Source organism: Hordeum vulgare, chromosome 1H, assembly GCF_904849725.1.
Source record: "Hordeum vulgare subsp. vulgare chromosome 1H, MorexV3_pseudomolecules_assembly, whole genome shotgun sequence".
NCBI classification, from domain to species: domain Eukaryota; kingdom Viridiplantae; phylum Streptophyta; class Magnoliopsida; order Poales; family Poaceae; genus Hordeum; species Hordeum vulgare.
This window is the reverse complement of record NC_058518.1, coordinates 444,989,435-445,015,322: the sequence shown is the minus strand read 5'-3', so window position 1 is coordinate 445,015,322 and position 25,888 is coordinate 444,989,435. Positions and strand designations below refer to the sequence as shown.

The 25,888-nt window shown below is 44.9% G+C and overlaps 1 protein-coding gene and 1 pseudogene across 4 annotated transcripts; one reads left to right on the top strand and one right to left on the bottom strand.

Annotated features, from left to right (window-relative positions):
- The first annotated feature begins 685 nt into the window (after positions 1-685).
- LOC123443715 (serine/threonine-protein kinase Aurora-3-like) lies at positions 686-6,042 on the top strand. Of its 4 annotated transcripts, none has more exons than XM_045120229.1 (8): positions 686-971; positions 1,653-1,776; positions 1,879-2,121; positions 2,961-3,056; positions 3,707-3,921; positions 4,009-4,081; positions 4,176-4,309; positions 5,753-6,042. In XM_045120229.1, the coding sequence occupies exons 2-7, from the start codon at positions 1,681-1,683 to the stop codon at positions 4,290-4,292; spliced, it is 840 nt and encodes a 279-aa protein (XP_044976164.1). In that variant the 5' UTR covers positions 686-971; positions 1,653-1,680; the 3' UTR covers positions 4,293-4,309; positions 5,753-6,042. The 4 variants fall into 4 exon arrangements, with proteins under 4 accessions (XP_044976164.1, XP_044976173.1, XP_044976156.1 ...); XM_045120238.1 differs by having other exon boundaries at positions 688-971; positions 1,613-1,776; XM_045120221.1 differs by having other exon boundaries at positions 688-975.
- Positions 6,043-14,843: 8,801 nt separating this feature from the next.
- Positions 14,844-24,804, bottom strand: LOC123400227 (annotated as a pseudogene).
- Between the last annotated feature and the right edge of the window lie 1,084 nt (positions 24,805-25,888).

Below are 25,888 nucleotides of genomic sequence, written 5' to 3'. Positions count from 1 at the left end.
CGAAGCTAGCTACATACTCCATGAGTCCATGAAAAAGAAATGATCCAACTGGTTAGGCACTAGCTAGGCATTAGCATCTGCTTGTGCAAAGCCGACACTAGCATATACAGGGTGTCCCGTCGGAATGCAAATGGCTGCAACTGACTCGTACTTGCGTCTTGTCGGAGGATCGCGCCAACATCGGCGTCGGACCAAGCGCCGGTAGTTGCTTCCCTTGTCGTGCTGACCATAAAGGCTGAGACGTACACCTCGACGACAGCTCCGTCGTGCTCGAGTGCCCGACTCACTGCGAGCACCTGCACCAGCCGACATTGGCGTGCTGCCGTGTGGGCGGGCGTGGACATGCAGTTTCAGTTATATTCGTCGCTCCCCTCCGATCACAGCCGTACACCGGCTCTTGTGAAGTCACCTCTCTAGCTACCGCGACCGCGCTGGACCCGAGCACGCGTGGACGCAAGGAATGTTTTTCAATGGATCTGTCGTTAGGTAGGAGAGGGGGAAGAAAAGGGGAAGAAATAGTTAGTGAGAGAAATAGTTATTCTTGTTGGGATTGTCTTCTTCCGGGTGTCACAAATAGATTAAGGGTCGAAATTGACACGGATCGCTAAATACAGGATACCAAATTCAGGATATGGAGTTCAGGGTTTAGTTTTGATACCTACAAACATAAAGTTTAAAATGAACTTCACTCTCCCTCAAGCGAGTGAACGAAGAGAGCGCCCTCCCCTCCCGAGCGCACGACCAGATCCCGAGCGCGACGGCGGGTTCCTAGCCAGCCGCCACTAGTGCCGGCCCTCCGCCGGGGCGCGCCCAGCCGGCCAAAGCCTCCGCTGCCCCGCCCCGATACAGGATCCCAGCAGTGCCTCCCTCCGTCGAGCAGCCGCTCCCACAAGCAGCGCCTCCCTCCCCGGAGCAGCCGCTCTCGCCCAGCAACTCCGCCGCCCGGAGCAACTCCGGCGACCATTCCATAGGCAGGTAGCCACCACTCCTTCGCCCCCCTCCTTCATCCCTCTTCCCTCACCCCCTTCCCCCTTCCTCTTGCAGCCTCTGTTTGTCCATTTTTTTTCCTGATTTTTGCATTGGATGAGTACTTGCTGTAGATCGGGTACTGTGAGAATATAATGATGACTATTTCTTGATGAGTACCTGGTGAATGATTTTTCCGGTGCATGTTCAAGTTTACTTGTGAAGGGATTTTGCTTGATAGGTGTTTGTGAATTCTGATAACGCTTGCGAAATTTTTCCAGATGAGCAAATGTTTTTGGTTTAAACATGTTAGCCGTGAAACATTCAATGTCTGACGATATATGGAAAGGAAAATATCAATTTGTTTTATCTGCAGCATCCTTACCTGAAATCAAAGCTTAGCAGTAACATGCAATTTAAGAGAGCAGGAGCTTTGTCTTGGTTATACTGGCCGAAATTGGTTAACACACCGGTACTAGTGGTATTGTTGGCATGATAGATGTCCTGAATCCTGTTTATGGTTGGGAATATAGAGGTCTTATTGCTCTGTTTATGGTTGGTAATCTGCTGTTAGTACATTTTTTTTTTGTGAATTAAAAAAAAAATAGTAAAATGTATCAGCGCTTTTCCAAAATGGCGAATTTAGGTATCTGTATTGGTGCATTTAACGTCTCTCCACCAACCAGCAACTGCTTCGGCGCCCTCTCTTCTCCGATGGAGCGGCCAGAGTGGAGCCTCTCTGACTTCGAGATCGGCAAGTGCATCGGCGAGGGCAAGTTCGGCAAGGTCTATATCGCCCGCGAGAAGCAGGTAGGTCCTCAAAATGCTAGCCTCCAAACCTTCAAACTTCGATTTCCCCCAAAAAATTCAACTCCGATGAAGCTAATACGTCGGAAAACTGCGGTGATCCAGAGCGGCTATGTGGTGGCGCTCAAGGTGACATACAAGGACAAGCTGCAGAAGTACCGGTTCCACGCGCACCTGCGGCGGGAAATCGAGATCCAGCATGGCCTCGACCATCCCAACGTGCTCCGCCTCTTCGCCTGGTTCCACGACGCCGAGAGAGTCATCCTTGTGCTCGAGTATGCCGCCCGTGGAGAGCTCTACAAGGTCCTCCGCAGTGTCGGGCACTTCTCGGAGCGGACCGCCGCCACCGTGAGCCCCCCCCCCCCCCATCTCTCCCCCCAGCCGTGTGCCGTTTATTGATTGGATCAGCCCAGTTCTTATTCGCTATCGTTTGTGGAATAAACTATCTGAAATCCCGATCTGCCATGAAGCTTGAACGTTTTGAGCTCTGACAGCCCCACTGAAAAGCCCATAAAATCGACAGTGGACTTTTTCTAGCATTTCACTGGTGAAGTAATTAAGGTCGTGAGAGGTAGGAAGATCTGTGAAAAGGGTAATTCTCTACCTTAGTATACATGTTAGTAGGTGTTCTAAAACAGTACTACTATGTGTTTAGTTATGCCTTGAAAGTACCCCCTCTGTAACTCTTGTCACTACTTTAGTGACCTAAATATAAAAGTTTACAGAGGTAGTAGTAAACTGGCTGATCGTTCAGCATTTTGGTATGAGTTATTCATTTTATTTGGGTATGATGGATCTCTGTACATCACTGCCAGATGAAGAACTTCTGAAGAACCCCAGAACATCTTTAGAGGTACAAGGCAAAAGCCTCACCCACCCTCTTTCATAAAAGAGGGAGTGAAAAAAATCTATCATTTTCTGTACACAAAAGCTCATTTCAAGAGTGTCCCTTCCAACCCAGTCTGATATCTAAGCCATCCAACCCAAAGATCCAACCATAGTAAATCATATGTCTATATTCTGAAAAGTAATGAGTCAAACAAACATTCTGCTTGGTATGACATGTACTCTGTTTGTGATATACTGCACATGAGGCTCTCAAGCCTGATTGACCTATATCACTTTTCTTCTGACTTACCGTTTTGCGCTGGATTTTCTCTTGACCCAATTTGCTTTGTTCTACGTAGTATGTAGCAAGCCTTTCTGGTGCACTGGCATACTGTCACAAGAAGCAGGTAATTCACAGGGACATCAAGCCGGAAAATCTGCTCCTTGATATCGAGGTTGGTTCTTCTGCGTGCAGCTGCTACGCGCCTATGTGTTATTGTACCAAAATGCTTATTTTGAGAATTTTAATAGGGCAATATTTTGATATGCCAGTGAATTAAATGTACCGTTTTGTTTCTTGGCCATCCATGTTTGTCAACAACATGGAATTCGACTACACCATTGCTGTAAATTAAGCCTACCCACAGATGGATTAAACAATAATTGGACCCATGCATTGCTGCGGTACTTTTAGTACCATTTTGTGCTGTAATGAAGTAATATAGATATGTCTGATATGTGAAAATTACTTGCGAGATCAGATAAAAGAGACAATATTTTCCATTTGCCTTGGTCTTACTGCAAGCATTAACTATCAAGATATCCTTTTAGACTGAAACTTTATGAAGATATATGTGGAGAATTTCAGCTATATTGTGAACTGAAGCACTATACATCTCTTGTGTTTAGAACTTATGACTATTGGTGATTAATCCAATTGTAGAGAAGTTTGAGGTTATGGCAGACATAGCTTGTATTTTTCAGTTAGCTGTATAACAGAGACAAAATAGCAGACAAGTTCTAGGCAGTATCTTTACATTTTCTCTGTGCATAAGATGCGGAGTTTTTATCTATTTATAGAAGTTACTTAATTTCCATTTGGCAGGGCCGACTTAAAATTGCAGACTTTGGATGGGCGGTTCGGTCAAATGCTAAACGTCACACACTCTGTGGCACAATAGATTACCTGGCACCAGAGATGGTAGAGAAAAAGGCTCATGATTACGCTGTTGACAACTGGACTATAGGAATCCTGTGCTATGAGTTTTTGTATGGCTCACCACCCTTTGAAGCTGAAGAACAGCAAGATACTCTGATGAGGTAAGAGCTACAATTTTTGTGTAGCTACAGTGTTTGTCCGTTCTGCCTGGTCTTCCTTTGATACTCTGCAACATGAATTTTGTGCAGGATAGTCAAAGTGGACTTGCTGTTCCCTAAAACTCATGACATATCTGCAGATGCCAAGGATCTTATTTGCAAGGTAACATTTGAAATATTGCTGATATTCTTTTTTTAGATAATGGGTTATATCCTTTTTAAGATGATGAAGTTGAGAGTATGAATTTTGTATGCAGCTGCTAGTGAAGGATTCAAGAAAGAGGATTTCTCTCGATGATATTTTGAAGCATCCATGGATTGTAAAGAATGCAGAACCTTCAGGGAGTTGCATTGAGCAAAAAGCTAGTGCCTAAGCTCCTTGGGAATCCACGTATGTGTTTTACCAGAAGCCTAATTGAATATGCATGTTATTTTGCAATGAGTTACTGGTCAACCTATAATCCTGTACAGTACTCAGAAATCTTAATACAGCACGTTTGCTAATCGAGATGATTTTGAGTGGTAAATTCAGTGCTCTGGGATCAATTTCTAGACATTTTTCTGTTATTGTGATAGCGTAGCATATGTTTTGCTATACCAGAATAATTACTCCGAAATGCAAACTCAAGAGTGTAACGAGTGTAACAAGTATGTCGCAGTACATTTTCATATCATGCTTGGTTTGCCTGTCTGAAAAATAGTTCAAACATGATTTAATCAATTTATATAACATGCTCTAATGCGAATATTGTCTTTGGAGGCCGAGCTCCATGGAGCTCGGTTTTGAAATATTCAAATTTCATATTTCTGCGTTTCAAAAAATTCTGAAAAAAAACACAGATGTACATGAAGTCATAACACACATGTGTGTAAATTTCAGGTCAAATACATTGAAATGAGGGCTGTGCAAAAAAGACAAATCTGGGGCTTTTTAACACATGATACTATTCATCCTCCCAGGCCATGAATTTCTCTTTTTTGTACAGGTCGCATTTCAACATTTTTCGTCCTGATATTTTACACACATACACATAACATCCTTGTCTACTTGCACAATTTTTTTACAGATTTTTTTGAAACCAAAAAGTTTGAATTTTGATACTTTTTTAGAAGGCCTCCGTGGAGGCCAAGAGCCAAACGTCTGTTCTCACTCTAATGCGACCTTAAATTCATACTGTGGATTTCCTGATAATGGCTGGGAGCTACAGTGTTCCTGGGTAGAATATGTCATTTGGTGTTACCCTGTGATCTTTTGCAGCCTCCTGTTATTTGTTGTTTGAATTCGGAACTTCAATAAAATTACCAAGAAGATTGAATCTTGTCAGTCATGTTCCACCCATCTGTAAAACTCCCTACAGTTTTTTGAAATGGTAGCGGCACTATTCTAGAGGCAAGGCATATAATAAGTGGCAAGAATTTTCCTTATAAGTAATATGCTGCACATTCTCATAGGTTAACAATGTTATGGACACTTGTTAGTCTTCCAGGTGTTAGCTGTGAGCATTATATAACAAGCTTGCCATTGATAGTTGTACAAAATTTCAGCAATGGGTCACTACAGTTGCCAGTGAAACAGTTCTTCTTGTTCCTTTTCCTAGATAAAGGAAGAGATGTGTTGTCCTCTACGAATGAATCTTTTTCCTACCATACGTGAAACATTTCTATTTTACTTGTGGAACACAAATAATGTCATACTTATCCTTTCCGAATCGTGTCTGAGATTTCAACTTCCAGATGCAACGTGTGAATGTGAATGATTTACCCTGTAAACTTTAGGTACCATTGGATGCTCCTCTGTTTATGTCCTAATGCACTCTAGTTATTTTCTCCACAGGGTATTTCTCGCTGGTGGGAGCCGCCCTGGAAATTGACGAAGCACTTCTTTTTGCAAAATTTGGCAAAGTACTTGTCTGCCAATATGCAAAACATAGAAGTCAACAGTTAGCATGATCTGTACTAGCTTGGCCTTTCTCCAGAGAGATTCTTTCGACCTACTACTAATGCCCGCTTAGGGGTGAATCTGTGTTCTGGAATCTGGAATACTATTTTCAGTGTATGCCTGTAACTTCAGAGCTCTCGTTTCCATTGCTGAATAGCTAGATTCTATTGTTACTTCTCGTAAAATTTGTCTCGCAAATCGCAATCCCCATGGCAGAACTGCTGACCCAAGTTCGAATTTGTATTCAAAACTGACATGGTTTCGTTCGTTACACGAATCAGCCAACTAAGCACACAAAAAAAAGTCTGGCACAAGCATAGCACTAGGCCATAACACGTAGACGGTAAAAGCGCCAGAAACCTCCATCTAATCCTGTTCTTTTGTGTCTCGTAAGGGTTTAAGCCACACCATGAGCTTTGTACCACCATGAATTGATACATTGGTTTCTCATTGAGGAAAAAATTGCTGCTTCCTACAAACCTTTGCACCTGGTTGTTAGGCTGATACATTGGTTGTTAGGGTATACACCTATAGTAGCGAGCAAGAGCCGAGGAATCAATGGCCGAGGAATCGAGGAATCAATAGCCGAGCTGATAAACCCTTTGTGAAGGGACCTGTCAAGTTTTTAGATGGTTGGGTATAATCCAACGCAATAACTCCAGAGGTCCTCATTTTCCCGACATGTTTCAATCTCCTCTTCACATGCCTTGAGGACTTCATATTATCCTTAGAACTATTTATATTTATGATCGCAATTTGGTTATCCTAGTTCATCAGGATAGCGGGTATTGGTTTTTGAACCAAAGGTAAGTCCATCAAGAGCCGATGAAGCCAATCTCCTTCAAGAGTGGATGTGTCCAATGCTGTGAGTTCTGCTTCCATAGTTGATCTCGTTACAATGGTATGCTTGCAAGACTTCCAGGAAACAACGCCACCATCAAGTCTAAAAACATAACCATTTGTGGCCTTAATCTCATCAGCATCAAATATCCAGTTTGAGTCAGTATAATCCTCAAGTACCCTCGGGTACCCGGTGTAGTGAATCCCATAGCTCGTAGTGCCTTTAAAATAATGCATAACTCTCTCAAGCGCATGCCAATGATCATATCCTGGTTTTGAAACAAATCGGCTTATTTTGCTCACAGCAAACGAGATGTCAGGCCTCATGGCACTCGCCAAATACATAAGCGAGCCAATAATCCGAGAGTACGTCAGTTGATCTCTAGCAATCCGTCGATTCTTTCGAAGCAACATATTAGCATCATATGGAGTTGTAGAAAGCTTGCACTCGCTATACCCAAAGTGACTTAAGACCTTTTCCACTTAGTGAGATTGAAGCAGTGTAATCCCACCATTCTCATCCCTCAACAGCTTGATGTTTAGAATAACATCTGCTACTCCTAGATCCTTCATCTCAAAACAACGAAATAAGAAATCGTTAAACTCCTTGATTAAATCAAGTTTGGTTCCAAAGATCAGTATGTCATCGACATACAAACAGGGAATAACTCCTTCGCCCCCACTATGGCGATAGTACACACACTTGTTAGCTTTGTTTAAAACAAAGCCTACAGTAGTTAATGTTCTTTCGAACTTCTCATGCCACTTCTTAGGATCTTACTTAAGGCCATATCAAGACTTCAATAACTTACACACCTTTCCTTCCTGACCATGTACTATAAAACCATCTGACCAGGTACTACAAAACCATCGGGCTGATCCATGTAAATTTCCTCATCCAACTCTCCATCGAGGAAAGCCGTCTTAACATCCATTTGATGAATGAGAAGACCGTGTGAGGCAGCCAATGATAGTAGCACCCGAATAGTAGTCATTCTAGCCACATGTGAGTAAGTATCATAGAAGTCTTCACCTTCTTTCTGAGTATAACCCTTGGCCACAAGCCGTGTCTTGTACTTTCCAATTGTACCATCGGGTCTAATCTTTTCTTGGACACTCAGTTCATCCCACGGGTTTGCACCCATATGGACGATCACTGACTTCCCAGGTTCCATTAGCTAAGATGGAGCCCATCTCGCTACGGACAACTTCTTTCCAGTAGTCAGTATCAGAAGACGCATAGGCTTCTGAGAGAGTCCTGGTTGTGTCATCCACGAGGTACACAATGAAATCATCACCAAATGACTTTGCAGTGTATGCCTGTAACTTCAGAGCTCTCGTATCCATTGCTGAATAGCTAGATTCTATTGTTACTTCTTGTAAAATTTGTCTCGCAAATCACAATCCCCATTGTGGAACTGCTGACCCAAGTTAGAATTTGTATTCAGAACTAACATGGTTTCGTTTGTTACACGAATCAGCCCATTAAGCACACAAAAAAGTGTGGTCACAAGCATAGCACTAGGCCATAACACGCAAACAGTAAAAGCGCGAAAAACCTCCATCTAATATAGTTCTTGTGTCTCGTAAGGGCTTAAGCCACACCATGAGATTTGTACCACCATGAATTGATACATTAGTTTCTCATTGAGGAAAAAATGTTGCTTCCTACAAACCTTTGCACCTGGTTGTTAGGTTGATACATTGGTTGTTAGGCTATAGACCTATAATAGCGAGCAAGAGTCGTGGATTCAATGCATGACAACCACTCATGTCACATGCATAACTAGCGTGTATCTTTGTGCTCCTTTGTCCAAGATTATCCGACTTGTTTCAAACAGTCATGGTGACTCTTCGAGCTACCGGTTTCTTGGAATGGGACCATTTTGATCTGTTTGAGTTTGACCATGAGGAGTCATGCGTTGTCGGCCGCTTTGATTGAACTTGGCTCAAAAGACCTCTTATGGTTCCGCAATTAACGCAACACGCTTTTGACAGGGTCACAAATGTCAGTGCATCGAGAGGTTTGTGTGAATTCATGACGTGCCCACAAACAAGCGACAAGCTAAACGCATCTCCAGCCACGCCCCCAGCAAGCCTGCCATGCCTTTTTAGACACTGGCGGTAAAAAAACCCAATCGCGCCCCAGGCCGTTGTTTTTCGTCGGCTCGGCCCATTTTTCGGGTCAGTGATCCCAGTCCAAATCCAGCACACTGGGGGCAGTTGGGTGGTCCGGCGGAAGGAAAAGTGGCATGTGGGACGCCACTGTCAGGCGAGAAACGCCTTTCTCCTGCCAAATTCGCCCTTGTGCGCCACAATAAGCCTCGCCGCCATGCCGATCCCCGCGTCGCCCACCTGCCCACAGCCTGTGCCCCGCTGGTAGAAAAGGTCATTTCCCCGCCGGTTTTGCGGCATCCTCCACCCCGCTCTCCCGGGTGAGCTTTTCAGACTGTTCACGGGCGGCTGCCACCCACAATGCCCGCTAGGTGTTCCGCGATTTTCCTGCTCGACCATGGACTCAGACGACGAGGACATGTTCGCGGCTCTGATGGATGAGGAATTCGAGCACGACAAAGAACACCTCATGATTCTCGCCGCGCTGGCCGGCCTGTTCGCAAACGATGCCAAGCCGCGTCGAGGTAGCTCGGTGCCGAGCCGACGCAAGAGCAAGAAAATACATCGCATGGAGGGCTATTGCATGCTCTATGCCGACTACTTCGCCGATGCTCCTACGCACGGAGAACGTATTTCTACGCCATTATCAGATGGGCTGGAAGCTCTTCCTCAGGATTGTGAATGCCATATAAGAGTTCGACAACTATTTCATTTGCAAGAAGGATTTCACCGGTATGGTTGGATTCTCCTCACTCAAGAAGTGCACAACAGCTATGAGGATGCTTGTGTATGGAGCTCCCGGTGATATATAGGAAGACTATGGACGCATGGCCGAGTCCACCATCATTGAGTGTTTGTACAAGTTCTGCAGGGTAGTGGTGGCAGTATTTGAACGACAATATTTGCGACCACCCAATGTTGAAGACACTGCTCGAATCATAGCACAAAATGCAGAAGGAGGTTTTCTTGGAATGCTTGGAAGCATCAATTGCATGCATTGGGCATGAAAAAACTGTCCATTTTCTTGGCAGGGACAAAGGCGCCAAAGAAGGTTGCAGTGTGGTACTTGAGGTAGTGGCCATGCAGGACCTATGGATTTGACACTCCTTCTTTGGTATGCCAGGAACTCATAATGATATCAATGTACTAGAGTGCTCGAATGTATTTGAAAATCTTGTTGAAGGTCATGCTCCTCCGGTGAACTTTTAGGTCAATGGGCATCACTACAACAAGGGATACTATCTAGCAGATGGTATCTATCAGAGATGGTCGACATTTGTGAAGACTATCTCAAACCATGTGTTAGGAGGCAAGAAGTCACACTTTGCTAAGTGTGAGGAGACTTGCAGGAAGGATGTCGAGTGAGCATTTGGTGTGCTCAAATCTTGATTTGCTGTTGTCCCGTACCCCGCTCTGACCTGGTCAAAATCTCAGATGTGGGAGGTGATGAATTGTCGTGTCATCTTGCACGACGTGATCATTGAGAGCGAGCAGGAAGAGCTAGTGTTTGACACTGAACCATATTTCAGGTAGGGTCCTCTAGCAGTTGTTGATCACGAGGTACCGACAACATGGGCTGCCTTCCTCAATATGCGTGAGGAGATCCGAGACCCGTAAGTGCATCAACAACTGCAGGCGATCTGGTGGAGCACCTATGGAGGCTCAAGGGAAACACCTAGTTCGATTTGTTTTAATTTGTGTTTGAATCATGACGAGCTTGCTTTGTTGAACTATTTTATTTGTATTGATTTCTGTGACGAAATTTCATAAAAAATTAGTTTTTGTTGATTTTGAGCTCAAAGTGGGCCAAAATTCGCCCGAATTTGCGCCAAAATTGGGCCGAAAGCACTGGCTGGGGGGCAACCTTCGGGGGGCGGCTGGGAAACCGAGCCCCCCCGCCAAATTTAGAGCTGGTTCGCCCCCAGGCGATGCTATTCCAGGCCCTTGGGGGGTCAAACGGCTGGAGATGCCCTAATTTCCGTCGTTCCAAATAATGTCACACGTCATCAGAATTCACCCATTACTCACACAACGTTCGCGATCTTCTCCGCCCACCTGGGATAATCGTTCAGACCTATAGATTTCTAATCATCTTACTTTAGGAAACTCTTGAGTGTTGAGTATATGAGCAAATTACTACAAGATTTAATCTGAATAAATAGTAAGTAAATCATGACGACAATGATGGAGATTGAACTAATCATACAAAACCAGCATAGTAAATGAATAGATTAAATCTATGGCACAAACTAGACATAAGAATTCTAGCATGATCTCAAACAGAGAGGACAAGATTGCATACGATGCAGTGGGAGTAGAACCGCCAGTGTTGATGTTGCCAGCCATGTCATTGATGAAGAGGTTGCCGAGATCAGGGAAAAAGTCGTCGTCCATGAAGTAGTTTCTGCCAGCAGTCATGTGTGTGAGCTTCCCAAAAACCTGATCGCCCCTCTCCCGTACATGATCACAAAAGGCGGGGTTCTGGAGGCCTGCTGCCCCTTCTCGCGGTGCAGGCCGAAAGGAGGGGTAGAGAAGACTTGGATGGTGACGCATTGATTTGGAACGATGCGAAACCATATGTTGTGACGACGACTAGGGTTGGCAGGGACCTCCCTTATATATATTTGCGTCCGGATAGTCATGGACTGGACCCACATTCGGCAAAAATAAGCGCATAGGTATGAGCTCAACTCGGCTCAATCCCACAACATACAGCTCAGCACGTCGTGACGAGGCAAGGCATTGCGCGGAGAGGCGAGCAAAGAGGAGGAGTGCGCGAGGGCCTCTTCTCTTCACATGCTCGTACAAGTGCTAGAAGATATCACCTTATAAGGAGGTGTATCTCTCTCCCAACTAGAGGTATGGGACTAAATTCTAGTCACACTCACACCACACACATAGCCAAGGGAATGGGCCAATAGAATTTCAAATGTTAGTTGGGATTTAGGCCAAAGGCCTACTCGCAAAAATCCAACAACCCCCCATAAAATCTCATTGGCACATCTCATCTCTTAGTTCCAAAACATTGCTTATATATTGGTTCTTGATAAAAATTGTTAAGTTGAACTTCCATTTAGAACTTTATATGCTACACTAGATCACAATTCGAATAGTGGACCATGCCTTGAACCATAAGTTTTTTGTGGGACTAGTTTCACACAAATCCTTGACCGATACTAGGCTGCTACAAGGCTTCCCCACGGGTGGAGCGTACATGTCATACTCGAGGGCCTTTCATGAATCTATTCGATAACACCCAATTCTCATAGATTGCGACATTTAGTAGTCAAATCCATATAGGTGTGTTCCTCAGGAGATGCTCTGCAAGACAACATCTCCGCCTACCCAAATAATCCACTCGGAAATGTTGGGTTACGTAGCATAAATTCAAAAAATTTCCTACGCATATTCAGATCTTCCTATGGAGAGACCAGCAACGAGAGAGGGGTGAGTGCATCTTCATACCTTTGAAGATCGCTAAGAGGAAGCGTTGCTAGAACACGGTTGATGGAGTCATACTCGTGGTGATTCAGATCGCGGTGTGATTCCGATCTAGTGCCGAACCACGGCACCTCCGCGTTCAACACACCTGCAACCCGGTGACGTCTCCCGCACCTTGATCCAGCAAGGAGGAGGGAGAGGTTGGGGAAGATCTCCGGCAGCACGACGGCTGGTGTCGATGGAGAAACGAGGTCTCCCAGCACGGCTTTGCCAAGCACCGTGGGAGAGGAGGAAGAAGGGGGGCAGGGCTGCGCCGAGGAAGAGGGAAAACCGTGTGTAAAACAGCCCCAAAACCCCCACTATATATAGGAGGAGGGAAGGGGGGTGCCACCCCTAGGGTTCCCAACCTAGGTGGTGCGGCAACCCCCCCAGATGGAAGGTGCGGCGGCCAGGGCAGGGGGAGGGGGTGGCACACCCCTAGGTAGGCCTTAGGCCCACCAGCGCCTAGGGTTTCCCCCGTCTCCACCTCCTGCGCCTTGGGCCTCTTTGTGAGAGGCGCACCAGCCCACTTTGGGCTGGTTTCCCTCCCTCTTTTGGCCCATGCTACCTCTTGGGCTGGTGGCCCCTCCCGGTGGACCCCCGGGACCATTTCTGGTGGTCGCGGCGGTCCCGGTACACTACCTGTGACGCCCGAAACATTTCTGGTGTCCAAAACCGTCCATCCTATATATCAATATTTACCTCCAGACTATTCCGGAGCTCCTCGTGACGTCCGGGATCTCATCCGGGACTCCGAACAACTTTCGGTAACCTCGTATGGCAATTCCCTATAACCCTAGCGTCATCGAACCTTAAGTGTGTAGACCCTACGGGTTCGGAAGACACGCAGACATGGCCGAGACACCTCTCCGGCCAATAACCATCAACGGGGTCTGGATACCCATGGTGGCTCCCACTTGCTCCATGATGATCTCATCGGATGAACCACGATGCCAAGGATTCAATCAATCCCGTATACAATTCCCTTTGTTTGTCGGTATAGAACTTGCCCGAGATTCGATCGTCGGTATACCTATACCTTGTTCAATATCGTTACCGGTAAGTCTCTTTACTCGTTCCGTAGCACGTCATCGTGTGAATAAATCCTTAGTCACATTGAGCTCATGATGATGTTCTACCGAGTGGGCCCAGAGATACCTCTCCATCACGTGGAGTGACAAATCCCGATCTCGATTCGTACCAACCAAACAGACACTTTGAGAGGTACCCGTAGTGCACCTTTATAGTCACCCAGTTACGTTGTGACGTTTGATACACCCAAATCACTCCTACGGTATCCGGGAGTTGCACAATCTCACGGTCGAAGGAAAAGACACTTGACATTAGAAAAGCTTTAGCATACGAACAATACGATCTAGTGCTATGCTTAGGATTGGGTCTTGTCCATCACATCATTCTCCCAATGATGTGATCCCGTTATCAATGACATCTAATGCCCATGACCAGGAAACCATGATCATCTATTGACTAACGAGCTAGCCAACTAGAGGCTTGCTAGGGACACATTGTGATCTATTTATTCACACATGTATTACTGTTTCTTGTTAATACAATTATAGCATGAACAATAGACGATTATCATGAACAAGGAAATATGATAATAACCATTTTATTATTGCCTCTTGGGCATATTCCCAACAGTCTCCCACTTGCACTAGAGTCAATAATCTACTTACATTGTGATGTATCGAACACCCATAGCATTATGGTGTTGATCATGTTTTGCTCGTGGAAGAGGTTTAGTCAACGGGTCTGCAATATTCAGATCCGTGTGTACTTTACAAATATCTATTACTCCATTGTGGACATGGTCCTGGATGGAGTTGTAGCGGTGTTTGATGTGCTTGGTCTTCCGGTGAAACCTGGGCTCCTTGGCAATGGCAATGGCCCCAGTGTTATCACAGAAGAGTGTCATTGGACCCGACGTGCTTGGAACCACTCCAAGGTCGGTGATGAGCTCCTTCATCAAAATTACTTCATGAGCCGCTTCTGAAGCAGCTATGTACTCCGCTTCACATGTAGACGCTACCACGACTTCTTGCTTGCTGCTGCACCAGCTCACTGCCCCACCATTCAAAACACATATGTATCCGGTCTGTGACTTAGAGTCATCCGGATCTGTGTCTAAGCTAGCGTCGACGTAACCCTTTACGACGAGCTCTTCGTCACCTCCATAAACGAGAAACATCTCCTTAGTCCTCTTCAGGTACTTAAGGATATTCTTGACCGCTGTCCAGTGTTCCATACCGGGATCACTTTGGTACCTCCCTACCAAACTTATGGCAAGGTTTATATCAGGTCTGGTACACAACATGTCATACATTAGAGAGCCTACGGCTGAAGCGTAGGGGACAATACTCATCTTCTCTCTATCTGCTGCCGTGGTCGGTGACTGAGTCTTACTCAATCTCATACCTTGCAAAACTGGCAAGAACCCTTTCTTTGAGTTTTCCATATTGAACTTCTTCAATATCTTGTCAAGGTATGTACTTTGCGAAAGACCTATGAGGCGTCTCGATCTATCTCTATAGATCTTGATGCCTAATATGTATGCAGCTTCTCCAAGGTCCTTCATTGAAAAACTCTTGTTCAAATAGGCCTTTATGCTCTCCAACATCTCTATATTATTCCCCATCAATAATATGTCATCCACATACAGTATGAGGAAAGCTACAGAGCTCCCACTCACTTTCTTGTACAGACAGGCTTCTCCATAAACCTATATGAACCCAAACGCTTTAATCACCTCATTAAAGCGAATGTTCCAACTCCGAGATGCCCATAGATGGAGTGCTGGAGCTTGCACACTTTGTTAGCACCCTTAGGGTCCACAAAACCTTCTGGTTGCATCATATACAACTCTTCCTTAAGGTTCCCGTTAAGGAACACTGTTTTGACGTCCATTTGCCAAATTTCATAATCATAAAAGGCGGCAATTGCTAACATGATTCAGACTGATTTCAGCTTCGCTACGGGAGAGAAAGTCTCTTTGTAGTCAATTCCTTGAATTTGTCGAAAACCCTTTGCGACAAGTCGAGCTTTATAAACGGTTACATTACCGTTTGCATCAGTCTTCTTCTTGAAGATCCATTTATTTTCTACGGCTCGCCGGTCATCGGGCAAGTCCACCAAAGTCCATACTTTGTTCTCATACATGGATCCTATCTCGGATTTCATAGCCTCAAGCCATTTGTTGGAATCCGGGCCCGCCATTGCTTCTTCATAGTTCGAAGGTTCACTATTGTCTAACAACATGTTTTCCATCACACGGTTGCCGTACCACTCTGGTACGGAGCGTGCCCTTGTGGACCTTCGCGGTTCAGTAGTAACTTGATCCGAAGCTTCATGATCATTATCATTAACTTCCTCTTCAGTTGGTGCAGGCGCCACAGGAACAATTTCCCGCGCTGCGCTACTTTCCTTTTCGAGAGGGGGTGTAATTACCTCATCAAGTTCTACTTTCCTCCCACTTACTTCTTTCGAGAGAAACTCTTTCTCTAGAAAGGATCCGTTCTTGGCAACAAAGGTTTTACCTTCGGATCTAAGATAGAAGGTATACCCAATAGTTTCCTTAGGGTATCCTATGAATACGCATTTCTCCGCTTTGGGTTCGAGCTTATCTGGTTGAAGTTTCTTCACATAAGCATCACAGACCCAAACTTTAAGAAACGACAACTTAGGTTTCTTGCCAAACCATAGTTCATACGGTGTCGTCTCAACGGATTTAGACGGTGCCCTATTTAAAGTGAATGCTGCAGTTTCTAATGCGTATCCCCAAAATGATAGCGGTAAGTCGGTAAGAGACATCATAGATTGTACCATATCTAATAAAGTGCGATTACGACGTTCAGACACTCCGTTGCATTGCGGTGTGCCAGGCGGCGTCAGTTGTGAAACGATTCCACACTTCCTTAGGTGTGTGCCAAACTCGTGACTCAAATATTCTCCTCCACGATCAGATTGTAGACACTTAATTTTTCTGTCACGTTGATTTTCGACCTCACTCTAAAATTCCTTGAACTTTTCAAACATCTCAGATTTTTGCTTCCTCAAGTAGATATACCCATACCTACTCAAATCATCGGTGAGAGTGAGAACATAACGATAGCCACCGCAAGCTTCAACATTCATTGGACCACACACATCAGTATGTATTATTTCCAATAAGTCGGTCGCTCTCTCCATTATTCCTGAGAATGGATTCTTAGTCATCTTGCCCATGAGGCATGGTTCACATGTTTCAAATTATTCAAAGTCAAGAGACTCTAATAGTCCATCAGTATGGAGCTTCTTCATGCGCTTAACACCGATATGACCAAGGCGGCAGTGCCACAAGTATGTGGGACCATGATTGTCAACTTTACATCTTTTGGTATTCACACTATGAATATGTGTAACATTACGATCGAGATTCATCAAGAATAAACCATTCACCAGCGGAGCATGACCATAAAACATATCACTCATATAAATAGAACAACCATTATTCTCTGACTTAAATGAGTAGCCGTCTCGCATTAAGCAAGACCCTGATACAATTTTCATGCTCAAAGCTGGTACTAAATAACAATTATTAAGTTTTAAAACTAATCCTGACGGTAGATGTAGAGGTAGCGTGCCGACGGCGATCACATCGACCTTGGAGCCATTCCCGACGCGCATCGTCACCTCGTCCTTGGCCAGTCTCCGCTTATTCCGCAGTTCCTGCTTTGAGTTGCAAATGTGAGCAACGACACCGGTATCAAATACCCAGGAGCTACTACGAGCGCTGGTAAGGTACACATCAATAACATGTATATCACATATACCTTTAACGTTGCCGGCCTTCTTGTCCGCTAAGTACTTGGGGCAGTTCCGCTTCCAGTGACCCTTTCCCTTGCAATAGAAGCACTCAGTCTCAGGCTTGGGTCCATTCTTTTTCTTCTTCCCGGCATCTGGCTTACCAGGCGCGGCAACGGCTTTGCCGTCTTTCTTGAAGTTCTTCTTACCCTTGCCCTTCTTGAAACTGGTGGTCTTGTTGACCATCAACACTTGATGCTCTTTCTTGATTTCTACTTCTGCAGACTTGAGCATCGAGTACAACTCAGGAATGGTCTTCTCCATCCCTTGCATGTTGTAGTTCAGCACAAAACCTTTGTAGCTTGGTGGGAGAGACTGGAGGATTCTGTCAATTATAGCATCATCCGGAAGTTTGACTCCAAGTGAAGTCAGACGACCGTGTAACCCAGACATTTTGAGTATGTGCTCACTGACGGAACTGTTCTCCTCCATCTTACAGCTAAAGAACTTGTCGAAGACTTCATATCTATCGACACGGGCATGAGCTTGAAAAACCAGTTTCAGCTCTTGGAACATCTCATATGCACCGTGTTGCTCAAAACGCCTTTGGAGCCCCGTTTCGAAACTGTATAACATGCCACACCTAACCAGAGAGTAGTCATCACTCCGTGTTTGCCAGACGTTTAGAATGTCCTGGGCTGCTGCGGGAGCGGGAGGGTCACCTAGCGGCGCATCAAGGACATAAGCCTTTTTAGCTGCTTCAAGGATGAGCTTCAAGTTGCGAACCCAGTCCGCATAGTTGCTACCATCATCTTTCGGCTTGTTTTTCTCTAGGAATGCGTTGAAATTGAGGTTGACGTTGGCCATCTACAATATTTATAAAGACAACTTTTAGACTAAGTTCATGACAATTAAGTTCATTTAATCAAATTAAGTATGAACTCCCACTTAAATCGACATCCCTCCAGTCATCTAAGTGATACATGATCCATGTTGACTAACCCGTGTCCGATCATCACGTGAGACAGACTAGTCATCATGGTGAACAACTTCATGCTGATCGTATTCAACCATATGACTCATGTTCGACCTTTCGGTCTCTTGTATTCGAGGTCATGTCTGTACATGCTAAGCTCGTCGAGTCAACCTAGGTGTTTCGCGTGTGTAAATCTGGCTTACACCCGTTGTATGCGAACGTTAGAATCCATCACACCCGATCATCACGTGGTGCTTCGAGACAACGATCCTTCGCAACGGTGCACACTTAGGGGAATACGTTCTCGAAATTTTAAGAGGGATCATCTTATTATTCTACCGTCGTTCTAAGCAATAAGATGAAAAACATGATAAACATCACAATGCAATCATATAGTGACATGATATGGCCATTATCATCTTTGCTCTTTCGATCTCCATCTTCAGGCATCGCATGATCATCATTGTCACCGGCGTGACACCATGATCTCCATCATCATGATCTCCATCATCATGTCTCCGTGAAGTCGTCATGCCAACTACTACTATCACTACTACTATAGCTAACCATTAGCAATGAAGTAAAAGTAGTAAGCACATGGCGTTGCATCTCATACAATAAATTAAGACAACTCCTATGGCTCCTGCCGGTTGTCATACTCATCGACATGCAAGTCGTGAAACCTATTACAATAACATGATCATCTCATACATCATACATGCAACATCACAACTTTGGCCATATCACATCACATGTCAAACCCTCCAAAAACAAGTTAGACGTCCTCTAATTGTTGTTGCAAGTTTTACGTGGCTGATTTGGGTTTCTAGAAGGAACGCCTTCTTACCTACGTGACAGCCACAACGATGATATGCCAAAGCTATTTACCCTTCATAAGGACCCTTTTCATCAAATTCAATCCAACTAGAGTAGGAGAGACAAACACCCGCTAGCCACCTTTATGCACGGTGTGAATGTGTGTCGGTGGAACCAGTCTCACGTAAGCGTACGTGCAATGTCGGTCCGGGCCGCTTCATCCCACAATACCGCCGGAAAAGAATAAGACTAGTAGCGGCAAGCAATTGACAAATCATCGCCCACAACCTTTTGTGTTCTACTCGTGCATAGAATCTACGCATAAAAAACCTGGCTCGGATGCCACTGTTGGGTTACGTAGCATAAATTCAAAAAAATTCCTATGCTTATTCAGATCTTCCTATGGAGAGACCAGCAACGAGAGAGGGGTGAGTGCATATTCATACCTTTGAAGATCGCTAAGCGGAAGCATTGCAAGAACGCGGTTGATGGAGTCGTACTCGCGGCGATTCAGATCGCGGTGTGATTTCGATCTAGTGCGGAACCACAGCACCTCCGCGTTCAACACACGTGCAACCCGGTGACGTCTCCTACACCTTGATCCAGCAAGGAGGAGGGATAGGTTGGGGAAGATCTCTGGCAGCACGACAGCGTGGTGTCGATGGAGAGACGAGGTCTCCCGGCAAAGCTTCACCAAGCACCGTGGGAGAGGAGGAAGAAGGGGGCAGGGCTGTGCCGAGGGAGAGGGAAAACCATGTGTAAAACAGCCCCAAAACCCCCACTATATATAGGAGGAGGGAAGGGGGGTGCCACCCCTAGGGTTCCCACCCTAGGTGGTGCGGCAGCCCCCCAGATGGGAGGTGCGGCGGCCAGGGCACGGGGAGGGGATGGCGCACCCCTAGGTGGGCCTTGGGCCCACCAGCGCCTAGGGTTTCCCCCCTCTCCACCTCCTGCGCCTTGGGCCTCTTTGTGGGAGGCGCACCAGCCCACTTTGTGCTGGTTTCCCTACCTCTTTTGGGCCATGCTACCTCTTGGGGCTGGTGGCCCCTCCCGGTGGACCCCCGGGACCATTTCCGGTGGTCCCGGCGGTCCCGGTACAATACCGGGGATGCCCGAAACATTTCCGATTTCCAAAACCATCCATCCTATATATCAATCTTTACCTCCGGACCATTTCGGAGCTCCTCGTGACGTCCGGGATCTCATCCAGGACTCTGAACAACTTTCGATAACCTCGTATAACAATTCCCTATAACCCTAGCGTCATCGAACCTTAAGTGTGTAGACCCTACGGGTTCGGGAGACAGGCAGACATGACCGAGACACCTCTCCGGCCAATAACCATCAGCGGGGTCTGGATACCCATGGTGGCTCCCACTTGCTCCACGATGATCTCATCGGATGAACCACGATGTCAAGGATTCAATTAATCCCGTATACAATTCCCTTTGTGTGTCGGAATAGAACTTGCCCGAGATTCGATCAGCGGTATACCTATACCTTGTTCAATCTCGTTATCGGTAAGTCTCTTTACTCGTTCCGTAGCACGTCATTGTGTGACTAACTCCTTAGTCACATTGAGCTCATGATGATGTTCTACCGAGTGGGTCCAGAGATACCTCTCCGTCACGCAGAGTGACAAATCCCGATCTCGATTCGTACCAACCCAACATACACTTTCAGAGGTACCCGTAGTGCACCTTTATAGTCACCCAGTTACGTTGTGACGTTTGATACACCCAAATCACTCCTACGGTATCCGGGAGTTGCACAATCTCACGGTCGAAGGAAAAGACACTTGACATTAGAAAAGCTTTAGCATACGAACAATACGATCTAGTGCTATGCTTAGGATTGGGTCTTGTCCATCACATCATTCTCCCAATGATGTGATCCCATTATCAATGACATCTAATGCCCATGACCAGGAAACCATGATCATCTATTGACTAACGAGCTAGCCAACTAGAGGCTTGCTAGGGACACATTGTGATCTATTTATTCACACATGTATTACTGTTTCCTGTTAATACAATTATAGCATGAACAATAGAAGATTATCATGAACAAGGAAATATGATACTAACCATTTTATTATTGCCTCTAGGGCATATTTCAATAGGAACACATTCAGATAAGTATCAACTTGCTATGCAGATTATGAGAGTATTGCATCTTCCCGGAGTGGGATAACAAATATAGGGATACTGTCCTTCCAGTTGCCCAACAACTTGTCTCCCACTTCTAATTTACGGGATCTCCGATCACATAGAGTGGGTTACCACTATCGACAACTCATACAGTGGGTCTCAAACCCATCTCCATTGATGCATTTTCCGTTACATTAAGTGATAAACTTTGTGAAGGGATCTGCCAAGTTTTTAGACATTTGGATATAATCCAACGTAATAACTCCAAGGTTCTTCATTTTCCCGACATATTTCAATATCATCTTCACATGCCTTGAGGACTTCATATTATCCTTAGAACTATTTATCTTTATGATCACATTTTGATTATCGCAGTTCATCAGGATAGCGGGTATAGGTTATTTCAACCAAAGGTAAGTCCATCGAGAGTTGATGAAGCCACTCTACTCCAACAATGGTCGTTCTAATGTTGTGCATTCTGCTTCCATAGTTGATCTCGTTAAGATGGTATGCTTGGAAGACTTACAAGAAACAGCGCCACCACCAAGTGTAAAAACATAACCACTTGTGGCCTCAATCTGATCACCATCAGATATCTAGTTTGAGTCACTATAATCCTTCTGTACCCTCAGCTACCCGGTGTAGTGAATCCCATAGCTCGAAGTGCCTTTCAAATAACACATAACTCTGTGAAGCGCATGCCAATGATCATCTCCCGGTTTTCAAAACAAAGCAACTTATTTTGCTCACAACAAACGAGATGTCAGGCCTTGTGGTAGTGGCCAAATACATAAGCAAGCCAATAATTTGAGAGTACGTTAGTTGGTCTCTAGCAATCCGTCATTTTTTTCACATCAACACATTAGCATCATATGGAGTTGGAGGAAGCTTGCAGTCGCTATACCCAAAGTGACTCAAGATCTTTTCCACATGGTGAGATTGAAGTAGTGCAATCCCACCATTCTGATCTCTCAGCAGCTTGATGTTCAGAATAACATCTGCTACTCCTAGATCCTTCATCTCAAAACAACAAGATAAGAAATCTTTAACCTCCTTGATTAAATAAAGTTTGGTTCCAAAGATCAGTATGTCATCGACATATAGATAGTGAATAACTCCTTCACCCCCACTATGGTGATAATACATACACTTGTGAGCTTGGTTTACAATAAACCCTGCAGTTGTTAATGTTCTTTCGAACTTCTCATGCCACTGCTTAGGAGCTTGTTTAAGGCCATATAAAGACTTCAATAACTTGCACACCTTTCCTTCCTGACCAGGTACTACAAACCACAGGCTGATCCATGTAAATTTCCTCATCCAACTCTCCATTGAGCAAAGCCGTCTTAATATCCATTTCTTGAACGAGAAGATCGTGTGAGGAAGCCAATGATAATAGCATACGAATAGTAGTTAGTCTAGCCATAGGTGAGTAAGTATCAAAGAAGTCTCCACCTTCTTTATGAGTATAACCCTTGACCACAAGTCGTGCCTTGTACTTTTTAATTGTACCATCCGGTCTAAGCTTTTCTTAAACATCCACTTACATCCCACGGGTTTGCACCCATATGGACTATCACTGACTTCCGAAGTTGCATTAGCTAAGATGGAGTCCATCTCGCTACGGACATCTTCCTTCCAGTAGTCAGCATCAGAAGATGCATAGGCTTCTGAAAGAGTCCTGGGTGTGTCATCCACGAGGTACACAATGAAATCATCACCAAAGGACTTTGTAGTCCTTCGTCTCTTACTCCTTATAGAAGTTTCATTGCCATCACCCCAAGGATTCTCAATCTTCCATCACAATGGTGGGTTCAGGAATTACAGAAAATTCCTGAGTAGATAGAGTAGGTATCTCTTGATTTGATGATTTAGGCATATCCTTCATCGGAAATATGTCCTCAAAGAAAGTCGCATCATCCGACTCCATAATTATACCAATATGCATGTTGGGTACCTCAGATTTTATTTAAAAAAAAATCTGTAGCCAATGCTATGAAAAGCATATCCGAGAAGAACACAATCCACGATTTTTGTTCCAAGCTTGCGCTTCTTGGGAATTGGTATATTGACTTTCGCCAAACAACCCCAAGTACGTACATAAGAGAGTTTTAGACTTTTCCTTTCCCATTACTCATATGGAGTAATGGTTTTATGCTTTGTGGGAACTCGGTTTAGGACATGACATGCATTAATTAGTGCCTCCCCCACCATGCCTTGGGAGACCCGATGTGTGTAACATGGCATTAACCAAATCAGTTAGAGTTCGGTTATTTCTTTTGGCCACCCATTTGACTGAGGTGAGTAGGGAGGCGTCCTCTCACCAATTATACCATGTTACGCACAAAACGAATCAAATTCATTGGAAAAAGACTCTCCACCATGATAAGACCTAAGCCGTTTAATTTTTCGAACAAGTTGGTTCTCTGCTTCAACTTTATAGTTTTTGAAGAAGTTTAAAGCCTCATCTTTTGATTTTAGAAGATACACATAACAATATTTGGTGGAGTCATCAATCAACGTCATGAAGTATTTCTTTCCACCTTTTGTCAACATGCCATGCATCTCACAAAGATCAGAATGTATAAGCTCTAGTAGCACCAAGTCTCTCGCCTCTGCAGTCTTATGGGACTTGCGAGGTTGCTTAGCTTGGACACACACTTGGCACTTGGATCCCTTGACAATAGTGAATTTTTGAATTAAACTCATATTGGCTAGCCGCGTCGTGCAACCAAAGTTAATGTGACAAAGACGTGAGTGCCAAACATTGTACTCCTTATCGTGGAAAATATTATTAATAACTTTAGTGAAAATATCGGAAAAAGATAATCGGAACAAGCCAACGCACTCATAGCCTTTTCCAAAAATAATTCCATACTAGAAATTACAACTTTATTGGACTTGAAAACCAACTTAAAACCGTCTCGACACAAATAGGAGCCGCTGACGATATTTTTATTGATGGATGGAACATGATGAACATTCTTCATGTGCACGATCTTCCTTGAAGTAAACTTTAGATCGACCGTACCAACACCTCGAACGATGGCATGTGATCCGTTACCCATGAGCATGGGAGAAATCCCTGTGACTTGATAAGAAGAAAACATGGAGGCATCATCACAAACATGTACATTGTCACCGGTGTCAATTAACCAATCAGGAGAAAGACATATTGAAAGAATGGTAGGAACAATACCGTACCCAGAATACTTCATATGAGTATCACCGATGACACCATTAGCGGTCTTGCCGCTCTTCTTAGGTTCACGCTCCTCATAGCGGTTAGGACATCTCGCAGCCCAGTGATTAGGATCACCATAAACATGGCATAATCCCCCCTTCTTATGGGAATTCTTCTTGAAGTTGCTAGAGTGTGACGGCTTGTTCCTAGCAACAAACTTGTCTTTGCCATGAGATTTGTTCTTGTTGTTTTGGGGCTTGTTGAAATGGATGTTCTTCTTCTCTACCATGTGGATACTAGAAGCTCCCTCAACAGCTCGAGCACGTGTGTCTATTTCTCTCGCATTCTCTTCAACATCAAGAGATCCAATGACATACAAAATGGAAAACTCGTGTCTCTTGTGTTTCAGATAAGTAGCGAAATTGTTCCACGGAGGTGGAAGCTTGGCAATGATGCCTCCGGCCACAAACTTATCCGCCGACACACACTTGAAGTACTCAAGCTCCTTCGTGAGAGACTGTATCTCATGAGCTTGTTGAACAACAGAGTGCTCATCAGTCATCTTGTAGTCATAGAATTTCTCCATGACGTACTACTCGCTGCCAGTGTCCAAGGTCACAAACTTGGCCTTGAGCGCATCCCACATATCCTTGTCCCTGTCAAATGACATATACGAATCCATAATGGAATCGCCAAGAACACTCACAAGGGCATCCTTGAAGAGGGTCTCGATCTTCTCAAAAGCTTCCCGCTGTGCAGGAATAAGATCGCCCTCAGGCTTTTCCCTTGGTGGCGTCATATGAGTACATGGTTTGAAACCAGTATACTGCTCTCGTCCGCCACCACTTATATTGCACCCCCTTAAAGGTGGGCGGCTTGAGATACGTAGCAAAACCACTTGGAGTAAATTACCTATAATCAGGTTTTTGGATTGTTGAATATATGAGAAAATTACTACAAGATTTAATCCGAATAAACAGTAAATAAATAATGACGGCAATGATGGAGATTGAACTAATCATACAGACTAGCATAATAGACGAATATATTAAATCTATGGCACAAACTAGACATAAGAATTCTAGCAAGATCTCAAATAGAGAGGACAAGATTGCATACAATGCAGCGGGAACAGAACTGCGAGTGTTGGTGTTGTGAGCCATGTCGTTGATGAAGAGTTGCCGAGATCAGGGAAGAAGTCGTCGTCAAGGAAGTAGTCGCTGCCAGCAGTTGCGCGAGTGTGCTCCCCAAAAACCAGATCGCCCCTTTCTCATACAGGATCATGAGAGACACGGTTCCAGAGGCCTACTGTCCTTCCCGCGCTGCATGCCGAAAGGAGGGATGGAGTAGACTTGGATGCGGCGCAGTGATCTAGAACAATGGGAAACCATATGTTGTGACGGAGGCTCGGGTTGGCAGGGACCTCACGTATATATATGCGTGTCCGAAGAGACGTGGACTGGAACCATGTACGAGTCTGTTACATCCCATGATCCGACGTCTCAGGTCTTGGCGTGTGTGTTACAGACTCTCCGTTCCTGACCGGCAAAAATAAGCGCGTAGGTATGAGCTCGGCTCAGCTCAATCGCGCAACCCGCTGCCCGTCATGACGAGGTGAGCGAGGAGGAGTGCATGAGGGCCTCTTATCTTCTCATGCTCGTACAAGTTCT

What these genes read in the sequence shown, in the direction of transcription:
- LOC123443715 (XM_045120215.1), top strand. Translation starts at nt 1,600, where the DNA reads ATGGCGAATTTAGGTATCTGTATTGGTGCATTTAACGTCTCTCCACCA. An exon ending in ATATCGCCCGCGAGAAGCAG is followed by an intron (nt 1,777 to 1,878) that starts GTAGGTCCTCAA and finishes GCGGTGATCCAG; the next exon opens with AGCGGCTATGTGGTGGCGCT. An exon ending in CCAAGGATCTTATTTGCAAG is followed by an intron (nt 4,082 to 4,175) that starts GTAACATTTGAA and finishes TTTTGTATGCAG; the next exon opens with CTGCTAGTGAAGGATTCAAG.